This window comes from Thermobia domestica, chromosome 6 (genome assembly GCF_964235325.1).
Source record: "Thermobia domestica chromosome 6, izTheDome1.hap1.1, whole genome shotgun sequence".
Lineage (NCBI taxonomy): Eukaryota > Metazoa > Arthropoda > Insecta > Zygentoma > Lepismatidae > Thermobia > Thermobia domestica.
Genome location: NC_137459.1, coordinates 125264361 through 125276188, shown reverse-complemented (window position 1 = coordinate 125276188; position 11828 = coordinate 125264361). Strand labels below are relative to the sequence as shown.

Below are 11828 nucleotides of genomic sequence, written 5' to 3'. Positions count from 1 at the left end.
TGCTAGCAACACATCGCCTGCGTAGACTTTTGTTATAAGTCATAAAATCCGTGAATAGTCAGGAAACCATGAAGAAATCACATTTGATTGTTTCTTGTGAATTACCGTGTGTAACAAATAATTTTGTTCCAAACACAAAAATGTTAAAAAAATGTTTGAATATTACCTTAACTTTTTTTTAACCACCAGTCAATATAGTTACTTAAAGAACGTAAGGAACACATTTAAATTTGTTACACTTACCTTCGTTGTCCGTGAAGTTCCCTGTTGGATCAAAAATTGACCTTTCACCGCCTTTATTTCCTTGTCTGTCTTTTAAATTATTCCAAATAGCAAAAAAGGGTATCGCATTAAATGCTCTCAGTTATTACGAAAATATTTATTTACGAAATATGAACAAAATCGTAATGGGCGTTGTCAGTAACGTTTGTATTGAAGAAAAATCATCCCTCAGAGCAAACTATCCTTTGTGAATTTTATTATGCAAAATGATTTATGCCATATTCTAGGGTTGTTACTGTAACATTTATTTATAAAATAAGAAAATGAAATGAGCAGTTTTAGAGAATTGTCCACAAATAATAATAACCGAAGAGTAAACTTTCCATTGTTGATTTATGTCATACAAAATAATAATTAATGAAATAAGAACAAAATGAACTGAAATGTTTTTCACAAAAAATGTTAAAAAAAAACTCATCTCCAAGAGTAAACTCCTCCTTTTGAATATTTTAACATGCACTAAAATAGACGACATAACATATTGTACGGTTGTGAATGGATTTCTCTCATGAAATATAAACGAAATTACTCAAGTTACCTTTAAGAAGATTGTCCAAAAAGGACTCAGCCCTAAGAGTAAACTACTCCGTGTAGATTTTGTCAGAACAATTGAGTTGTACCGTATTATAAGGTTATTAATGAAACATTTAGGAAATATGAACAAAATCGCGTAAGTCGTTTCTGAAAAAGATCGTTTAGAAAGAACCAACCCTCAAGATTAAACTACCCCTTTGAGATTCTTCTTAGAAAAGTGACTATGTTTGTAAGTTTTAATCTCTTGAACCACCCGACCGATCTCGATCAAATTTTTGACGTAGAAGCAGTTCTGGCCTGGGTGTGTTTTTAGCTATTCACTTTGACGGTAGAACTTCGGGGAGGGGAAGGAGGGAGAGTTAGAAAAAGATAAATAAAACTTCATAACTCTTGAACCAAACGACCAATCTCGATCAAATTTTCAACATAAATGAGATTCGTTCCTGGGATGTTTCTGTCATTTCACTTTGACGGAGCATTTTAGGGGAGGGTTAGGAGGGGGAGATATACAAAAGTCAATATATATAAAAATAAAAGTGACTTTGTTCTTGAATTAATAATTCTTGAACCCCCCGACCGATGTCAATCAAATTTTCCACATAGATGAGGTTAGAACCTGGGAAGTTTATTATCATTTCACTTGAACGGTAGATCTAAGGGGCGGGGGAGAGAGGAGGGGAAATATGTGAAAATGAATAAAACTTAATAATTCTTGAACCACCCAACCGATCTCAATCAAACATTCAACATGGATAAGGTTTGGGCCTGGGATGTTTTAGTCATTTCACTTTTACGGTACAACAAAGAGGAGAGGGAGGGGTATGTAAAAAAAAAAAATAAATAAAAGTGACTGACTTTGTGACTTCATCACGCTTAAACCATCTGACCATTCTCAAATTATTTAACATAGATGAGGTTGTGACCTGGGGTGGTTTTTATCATACCACTTTGACAGTACTACTTTGGACGTAGGGTTAGGGGGAGGAGAGGGAGAGCTATATAAAAATAAATAAAACTTAATAATTTCTGAACCACCCGACCGATCTCGATCAAATTTACAACCTAGATGAAGTTAAGACCTGAAATGGATTTCATCATATCAGTTTGACGGTGTAATTTAAAGGTGTGGGAAGGGAGAGACATTTAAAAATGATCAAAAATGACCGATATTAGTATCGAATCCATAGTTTTCGGGGTCTCTGAGATGAACAGTGACATTTCTGATGCCGTTTAAATCCAAATTCAGCCCCGCAACTTGGAGGAGGGGAGGGAGAGAAATATAAAAATTATCGAAATGACCAATATCAGTGTCGAATTCGTAGTTTTCGGGGTTGGTGAGATGAACAATGACAATTCTGACGCCGTGCTCCGCAACAGGAGAAGGGGAGGAGGATATATAAAAATGATCGAAAATGACCGATATCAAAGAGCGCTTTAGTAATAGTAAAAAGTGACTGATTAACTTAACATATTACTATTTTTTTTCTTAATTTAACCCAGCGAAGCGGGTAATTGATGCTAGTATGTAATAAATATGACCGTGTGAGGAAAGTACATCAGCATCGTGAAGAAAAACTATTATTTTAAAATGTCAGAGATATTGATGCGCATTATCTGGCTTCAGGTAACATGGAGTTGAGTGTAATAAATTTACAAGACAATATGTTTCGGGTATAACTATATGTAGATCCTCGGGATGAAACTAAAAAATTAGAAATACACAGGCAAAAAGTTCGTTAAGGTATCTCAAACAGGGATGCAAAGAAATGTTTGAAAGTATTAAAATGACTGCAATTTATCATAGGTTGACCGCCATGACTAGGGTAAGTTTCTGGGCGTGGTGGCCATTGCATGTTAAATTGCAGTATATAATTTATTGTGCAATTTTTAGCTTTCCTTTGTGTCTGTTTAAAACACTTTAATATAGTCTTTACCTTTCTACATTTGTACTGGTGAAAGATGTCGAGCTGCGTCCGAAACATATTGACTCATATATTAACTACTCTCAAAAAGAAGAAGAAAAACTAAGTATTTGTTATATTCATCTGTTTTTATTTATAAATAAATTCCCCGCACTTGACTTCTTTTAAAAACTATCTTAAGTTTAGACATTGTAAAACCACGCTCAGGAATTCTAACTATCATTCTACTTTCAGATTTTTGCAATTCCTGAATTTTTATAGTTCCAAGCTTTGGACTTTCGCTGGAGTCTTGGTCATGGAGGTTAAATACGGGAAGAAAAAGAACAGAAGCATCAAGGAATAAAACGGAACGGACTTACCAAGGGGAAGAGCTGTGTTGTACAATAAAGAAAAGAACATTTATTTATTAATTAAAAAAAATATTAAATCTAGATAAGCGATGGTTGAGTGACGAATGGGAGGCTGTAATTACAAAATTTTCACATCATTGGCATGGCAAGAAAAATGAGTTGGCAACCTTCCAACAATGAACACTAAAGGCGCACAATTTGACTCCGCCATATTTTAGTTCGCTTCACCTCATTTGAAGATCTCTGACGCACTGGACAACGTGCTTTTTGTACAACACAGATCTTCTCTTGGTAAGTCAGTTCCACTTTTATTCCTTGATGTTTCTATTCTTTTTCTTCCTGTTTCTAACCTCCATGACCAAGAGTCCAGGAGAGATTCAAAAGCTTGGAACTATAAAAATTCAGGAATTACAGAAATCTGTCAGTACAATAAGTGTTAAGTTTAACTTGTGTAGCACTGGTGAAATTTACGTAACAATTGTGTTGAATGTTTGGATCTTAGTTATTTATTATGTCAACAAAGAACTAAGTTCGTTTTTTTACTGGGTTAGTCAGGAATAACATAATTATATTATATTTTGTTGTATTTTTGTGTTAATAAATTTTTGTAATATGTGTAATAGTGTTGTATCGTCTAATACATTATCTTTGCTGATTTTTATGTTTAATTGCAGTATAGTTACATATAAATTGAGAATCGTTTCAGTTCCTTCCACTACAGCATGCATCTGGTTAGATGTTTCCTGTCTCATTTATCGCTGTGACAAACAGAATACTCTCATAGGTTTCCCAATCCAACACCCCCTGGACTTTTTGGTATGGATCTCCACAAAGAAACCAGTTTACAAAACTATACATTTTTATTTTTTTTTTTTTTTTATTTTGATCTGTCTAAAATTGAGGTGAGAATCATTCTAAATAATTATTAAAATATTATAACATTTGAAGAAACTAACCTCAATCAGAATAATATACTTTAAAATCATACTCGGGGCTTTCTAATGGGATTTCTGTTATTACTTTATAACTGTTTCAGAATTGCAGCGTTTTACACGGATCTGATGAATTACCGATACTTACTTCCACAGTGAAGATATCCGAAGTAATCTATGCTCTCTTATGATTTATATCCTTGATGGAAACTCCTGGTGATGAAAGAAGGTGTGTTACGAAGGCGATTCCTACACGACGGTTGCTCACAGTCAGAGAATTTCAACAATCTTCCATCAGCAGCCAAGCTGCTCTCAAGGCATCGTCCAGAATCATGGTGTCGATATTCCGACCGGACAAAGATATTACAACCCTAGTCAGACAAAAACATTGTTTAATTGATTTACAGTTTTGTTAAATACTAGTACATTATTCCTCAAAATCGCAAACTTACATGAGAAATACAATTCTGATCACGCAGTAGTGCTGTAGCTAGCACCAAGGTCCAGAGAGGTGTATGAGGAGTAAACACAATATAACTCACTAAGAAAAAAATAGATAGTGAAGCAAATATTGGACTGGAATAATCAGGAAAAATTAAGAGCAAGTAGACCAAGACGCACATGGAAAATAATGAAAGGGGAGGAACGGAAAAGTGAAAAGCTGGAAGGGGACTAACACAGTGTGCGAACAGTCGGCTCAGATGCGCTTTGTAGATAACCTATCTTCACAATAAAAGATAGAAATTAAGCAAGTCACTTTATATTTACTGAAATATTAATATTACTACTACTATAAATATTTGCTTAAAGAAATGAGTTTTGCTTCACATTGTAAAATTACGATGAACTTTTAAACTATGGGGATATAAGACTGGAGCGAAAGTTGTAGATCTACCGGTTTTTTTTTTTTTTTTTTTTTTTTTTTTTCGTGTGTGTGTGTATCTGAAGAAACATAAGTCAGCTTCCCAAAACCTCTCACCAGATGGCTTTCAAGCGTCCAAACGCTACAAATACAATGTCACTGTATCTGTTTTTTCTTTGAATAACAATCTATTATGTTCGTGAAAGATAAAGCAAACACACCTGCAGAGAAAAGACGATAATCCTTTTCATAGAATATCGAGCTCCAATCTCAATATATCAGTTTCCAATTCCAGTGAAACTAGTTTTTTTTATCTCTATTTCTGGATTTTTCCTTCTACAGCTGTTTAAAATTTATATAAAAAAAATACTTCTTTCCACATTCAATGATAAAGAACTTGTTTGTGACAAAGACAAGACTAGTTTTCATATCAAAACTATGATAACTAAATGGACCAGGTGTTCGTTAGTGTTCGAGAATTGTGTTCTTTTATTTGACAACAGTTAAGCAATTCATGCTGCAATTTGTTTGACCATTTGCTTTAACCCTGTCGATGTGACCTTAAACAAATGCGACCTACACATGATTTATGAATGTAGTATTCAAATAGAAGGTCAGCTTAGTAAATTTAACAACCACCATCATGAAGTATGTTTCCAACAAGAAATGTTTATTTTAAATAATGTAGTTATGACAGATTTTGCCGCCATGTGCAAATGCACATATTGCACATATGGTAGAGCCAGCCCTGGTGGAAGTTATTCTTGGAACTCTAAATGCATTGTCTTATTATCTCATACCATTTTTGTTCTATACGGATCCAATATTGAAACCGGAAGTAGTTAAATCTATTATTTCCGGTTTCCATAGAGGAATAAAAAGTTAGATGGAACTTGCATTTGACACACTAAATCTATTTTTTAAATCGTTATCTCTAATAATTTTACTGCCATACCTGTCAATAGACGGATCAAGGGAAAGGGTGGTTCTGCAAGACTTTCCATACTTTGTGCATCATATTTCGAAGTCTTAAACTACTTTAATTCAGAAATTGATTAGTTATGAGATTCTAACTAATTTCGTATTATTAGATGTATGCCTAATCAGTAAATCTAGAAACACATTTTTTTTTTTGTCTATTCCATCTTCAGTACATTAGTAAGGCTAATATCAAGTATTTATCGACATAATTTAAATCTATTTTGAACTATGCTCAATCCAGTTCTATTTTAGGAATATCCCCTGTTCCTTCGTTCGTCGAGTCGGCTTCCACCTTAGTGGCTATGAATACAAAAAGATACTCCGTGTGAACACAATAGATTGGCGCATCAGCTACTACCGTGATATGCCTCTTTCTATTTTTACACAATCCTTTTAATTAAATTTATTTTTTTGTTTTTCAACATTTATAGAAACATATTTTCTTAGAGTTGATAATTCATAAACCACAATATCAGACTTGTTAGGAAAAAACAATACCTTTTGCTCTTCATTTCGTGTAGTTGTCCTGCTAAGATTGCTGCTAAGGCTGCTACCTCGGTTCCTTCCATAACATATTTTTCGTGTTCTACGCGCTGAAGAATAGCAATGGCAATCCATTCTTCTTTTACGAATACCTGAAAACAGGAGGAAAACTAATGTCTTACAAATTAGGTTCTCACACATTTCATATCTATTTAAAAAAAAGTTCTTCCTCGTTTTATGGCCTAGACGCGTGCTGTTAGTGCAAAAGAAACCCGGTTCGATTCCTGATGGGAAAGCATTGAACCCACTACAGTGATTCAATTCTAAGCTTGCTATCTTTTGATGAACAAAGTAGGACACATCTGTTAAACGTGCAGAGCGCTGGTTCCTGAGGCCCAAGTATGTACAGAAAACAATTTATTAAAACCAATATTGTAGGAAGAAGTGCATTTATTCATGAATAAAATTTGCAATAAAATACAAACGGAAAACTCACGAAACTAACTTCGTAGCATTAGCACGGACAACTGAATCGGTAAAACAGTAACATAATTGGTAGTGGTTTCCTTGCTACCAACATGGGAATATTTCGAAATAGAATCGGAAAGGAGCCCACGGGGGAAGGAGATCCCTCCGGAGCGGGCACGTCAGCGACTAACGGAAGGCTCATAAATGAGGATAGTGAAAAAAAAAAAAAAACTTCTATCGCATACAAACAGCGCACTTGTATAGGTTAAAGCATGGTTTCACACTAGTAACTGTATACTTGTAACTATAAAATACACATTCCAAACATTGTGTAGAAATACTCTGAGCTGGTAATTAATGTTACACAGTCGTCTTTCATATGCACTCATTTAACCGTTATAATGGTTTGACACTTGTAAAATACCAGTTTCCTATATTGTGCAGAAATGCTCCGCCAGTGGAATTTTATATCCTAGACAGTCCTCTTTCATATGCATCCACTCATTTTAACTGTAAAATAACCAATTTCAGGGTGATCTATTGTAAACCTGAACCAATTTAAAGATGGGCAACTTTACTTTAGGGAGCAGCAAGGAAGACTTCTAATAATGCTTCACCAAGTGCCCTCGGCGCCCTAACTGCTTGAGTTACTCGCCTGCCTTCGCTATGTCCGACCACTACACTTCGGGACGGTTGACGAAACAAGTTCTATGGCGCAAGCATATCTAGTATAAATGGAAAGTTATTTGTAGGACACTAGCTTTTAAGGTAATAAGTAAGTATTTTTGCAAGCAAGTTATTTCTACATTAATTATATATAGTTGTTTTCACCTCTACCGCTACAAATAAAAGTCGCCAATTGGGTACCAGGTTATAATGCATTAACATATATTTTTCCGCTTAAAACTGTGCACAACTCTATAGCCGCTAAACATCATACTCCCTATAAGGGCAATGTCATATTAAACTGTACAATGGGAGGGTCCCTGGTTCAATTCTCAGCCAAGTATGTTCGTTGTGGACAACATCGTGTCCATGAATTTTCTCAGAGTCCTTCCACATTCTTATTCCACCAATTCATCCATCATCATTCACTTGGCATTAATTATCGTCTCCCTTCGCCTAAAGGGCATATTTGTGAGACATTAAACTGAAAGATTTCATTTTGTTTTCTTTCACAAAGGAATGAGAAATATTGCCATTACTGGAGCAGACGGTTCTACCAAAGTTTGATATATTTTTTGTATTTTCCGGTATCTTTTTGCAGAACATACACAAAATGTGGACCTAGTGCATAAATTACGAACCACCTTGTGCTAGGTGGCCACTAAAAAGCACGAATCTAACCGAGTCAGAGCAGGAGCGCAGCAGAGGGGCCAGAGCGGAAGCGGGCATTGCGTCCGTAGGGAGCAGGCGCGTCAACGACGGGGTATACGAATAAACTAGGTTAGTGGAAAAAAACTTAAAATGGAGTATGTTTAGTACAAGGGGTCCAGAAGCACGTAAAAAACACAAAATTTACAGGAGAAATGAATGATGTAAGTACTTAAACGTAACATAACGTAACCAAATCTAACCTAACCTAACATAAACTAACCTAAGCTAACCTGAACTAATCTAAACTTACCTAATATTATACAAATAAGCGAAATTGTATCATTTTTGGGAAAATTATGCGGGATCCCTACACTAATTTAACACAAACTAACCTAACCTAAACTAAACTAAACTAACCTAACCTACTCTAAACTAACCGAATGTGAACAGAAGTTATCAAAATTGTAACATTTTTTAGAGAAATGAGCTGGACCCCTTCTGCTAAACATAGGCCCTTAAAATATCCATAATAATTATTATCTTCGAAAACACTTAAAATACTCGTAATAATTCTTACCTTCAAAAACGGTTTCACTGCTTTCCCGGGTACAAACAGTCAGCTGCGAGGAGAAATTCCTGAATTTTTACTTTTTTTCCACACATCGCACAGTTGTGTTTACGCTTAACCATAGACCCTACCATGGCCCTGCAGAAACTTTATAATATGACGCTCTTTATCACACTATTCTTTGTAATAAATCAATATGTTTGCATTACATCCATCCCACACGTCTATAACTAACGTATCAGGCGGAAATTTCCAACGTTTATTTCTACCCTATTTGCATTCTTGTATTATTCCGCCTTCCACTCATAAGTAAATAGTTACACATTCAATGCTTACATTACCATTCAAAATTCATTTTAATATGCTGTGCAATGACAGAAATTACTTATATTAACACTCTCATTCCTTCAAGAAAAATATTTCACATCATATTTTAAATATAAATTTTGTTTTTGGTAGATTTAATAAAAGAACGTTAACTCGTGAAGAACGTTAACTCGTATTCCTAATCCCGTTTTTAAAACAGCCACACTTTTTTAAAACTGCATTTATAATTATTATGTGTTGGCCTTATATCTTCATCTTCACGCTTATCTTTCGAGAAAATTATATGTAGTCATATGGTGGCCGGTATATTGTTAATCTGCACACATTTGTTGCAGCAATAAAATTGGACTTTCGTGCTATATTTAAACATTATATACATGAAAAATCCACCGTACAACTTCTGTTGCCAGTGTTTCTAGCAGTTTTATCTGCCCACTGTGAAACTATTCTTTAGCGATTTGAATATATAAGCCTAGCGGTCTCGAAATTACTATAATCGCTTCTTACACCAAATCAAATATCCTTAAGTAGCGGATTTTTTTTTTTGTTATTTGGTGGCTGGGTGTTGTGGCTAGCACCTGTAATCCAGCGTTCGTGGAGGCCGGAAATTGGGAATGGTAGGATCTCCTCAGGTTCCCTGGGGAAGATTGGGTGCGCATGGCGTCCGGGGTCTCATGAGGTGCTGCATGAGGTCCCTGCCAGCCCCTGCCTCAGTTGTAGCAAGGGGGTGGCAGGGACAACTTACTCCATCTATGCAAACCACTACCACCCACCAATTTCTTTTACCCACGGACCAGGTCGAAGGTTTCCAAATCTTGCTAGGACATGCATTTCTTTTTACAATTGGAATTTACTCAATTTAAGTTTCAGATAAAATAAACTTAAGTTTCCTTTCTTAAAAATAGTATAACTTAATTTAAACATGACATTATACATTTTCCGTTCTGTGTAGTATCCAGTTTACATACAACTGAAGACATATTTATTTTTAAATGCATGCAATAAAAACGTAATTATAAACCATTTGGAACTGAATTTTTATTTATATTTGGCCAGTACTTATATGTGTTTACACACGTAGGCCTATACCGATTTGACCAGAGTACTCACTTTTTCTTCGCTCACTCACAGAATTATATGTGAGCGGTTATGTACACCTATATTTGTCAGTAAGGCGCCACCTAATAGCATTTACTGTAAGCTACTTAAACATCATGATGAACCATTGTTGCAAATTTCTGACAACAGGTGATGTGGTAGATGAAATACATATAACGAAAATTAAATACCGTGTTGAAGGTTTGAAATGTTATAATAACACACACGATACAGGCGCCACCTAAGAGCATTTGCTGGAAGCTAGTGAAGTAACATGATGAGCCATTGTTACATTTTACAATCAATAGATGCTGTTGTGGTGAGATACGGTACATAACGAAAATTAAAGACAAATGAAGTTATGCCTTGAAGACAATTACAGCAGAGGATAGGTTATTTTTCATTGATAACAAACCAAAGTTTCAACAGTATGAATTAAAGAGAGACATTTATTTGAAAGTTTGGACATCTTTTGAGTAAGTTCTTTCAGAATTTCGCCACAATTTCATTTATATCCATATAAGTGAAAATAAATGTAACATTTTTTTTTCTCGGTAACTATTCTTAGACCACTTACTGATGCGATTACTTTTGGTATATAAGAGCACCGAGGCTTAACTTAAATGTTTAAAACATTTTCGACAAGGACGGTTGAAGGGGTTGACATGTAAAAATATGTATATTTGACTTCTAATTCTGCCTAGACAACTGCACCAATTCTGATGATTTTTTACATATGAGTGAACCGTGGACTAACTCAGGCTTTCATTACATTTTAGTCATGGTGAGGGCGCATACATGTAAAAAATAACACTGGTCGGAAAAATGAAACTTTTTTCGCTCCCACGGACGAAAATAGGTGATTCCTATAGGTTTCAACCTTCTGAGTTCGAATCCGTAACCCGTTTTTCTCCAGGACGTACCAGTTTTCAGGGAGGAGGGGGGGGTTTCAATATCTGCCCGAAGATGCTATTCTCCACCCATAATACTTCGCACGTTATAATTTAAATATCAATATAAATTATGCAGATAAAATTGCATAAAAATTTAAAGTTTAACACTTACGTGTCACTTGGTTTTCCTACTCCTCTTGTAATTACTACTGGGTGTCTCGCGTGTCACATTTCAACAGAAGTCTGTCAACATATTCACACTCCATTTACCGCTGTAGCGCCTCTCCATGGTAGATATTTGCTGGTGAAACCTTTCCCCGGATTCGTCAGAGACCTCCACCAAGCTGTACATTTCAGGGAAGAAGTCCACGTGGCAATGCAGGAAGTGTAGCTTTAGGGACATATTACATCCCATGTTACGAAATGAAGTAATTAACCTGCCCACAATGTCTTTGTAATCAGGTGACTTATGATTCCCTAGAAAGTTACTGCACACTTCTCGAAAGGCCTCCCAAGCCTCACTTTTCACTTCATTAAGCTTAGAAGAAAATGTAGTATCCTTAAAAAGGTCTCTGATTTGACGTCCGGTAAAAACACCTTTCACCTTGGCCTCGCTGAGTCTTGGGAATAGTTTTCTGAGATGATTAAATGCTTCACCATCCCGATTCAGGGCCTTGACGAAGATATTCATGGGCCCTAATTTGATATGAAGGGGTGGTAAGAATATTGTCTCCGGATCCACAAGACGTTCATTAGCCACGTTCATCTCCCCTGGGACCAGTTGCTTTCTTGGCATCCATTTTGTAATGGT

General features: G+C 35.6%; 1 protein-coding gene across 2 annotated transcripts; it reads right to left on the bottom strand.

Moving 5' to 3' along the window:
- Window positions 1–1920: 1920 nt before the first annotated feature.
- Window positions 1921–10277, bottom strand: LOC145688185 (uncharacterized). Of its 2 annotated transcripts, none has more exons than XM_081762050.1 (3): window positions 10137–10277; window positions 6362–6498; window positions 1921–4391 (listed from the first exon to the last, which is right to left on the bottom strand). In XM_081762050.1, the coding sequence occupies exons 2-3, from the start codon at window positions 6479–6481 to the stop codon at window positions 4206–4208; spliced, it is 306 nt and encodes a 101-aa protein (XP_081618176.1). In that variant the 5' UTR covers window positions 6482–6498; window positions 10137–10277; the 3' UTR covers window positions 1921–4205. The 2 variants fall into 2 exon arrangements, with proteins under 2 accessions (XP_081618176.1, XP_081618175.1); XM_081762049.1 differs by lacking the exon at window positions 10137–10277 and adding an exon at window positions 8709–9624 and having other exon boundaries at window positions 1924–4391.
- Between the last annotated feature and the right edge of the window lie 1551 nt (window positions 10278–11828).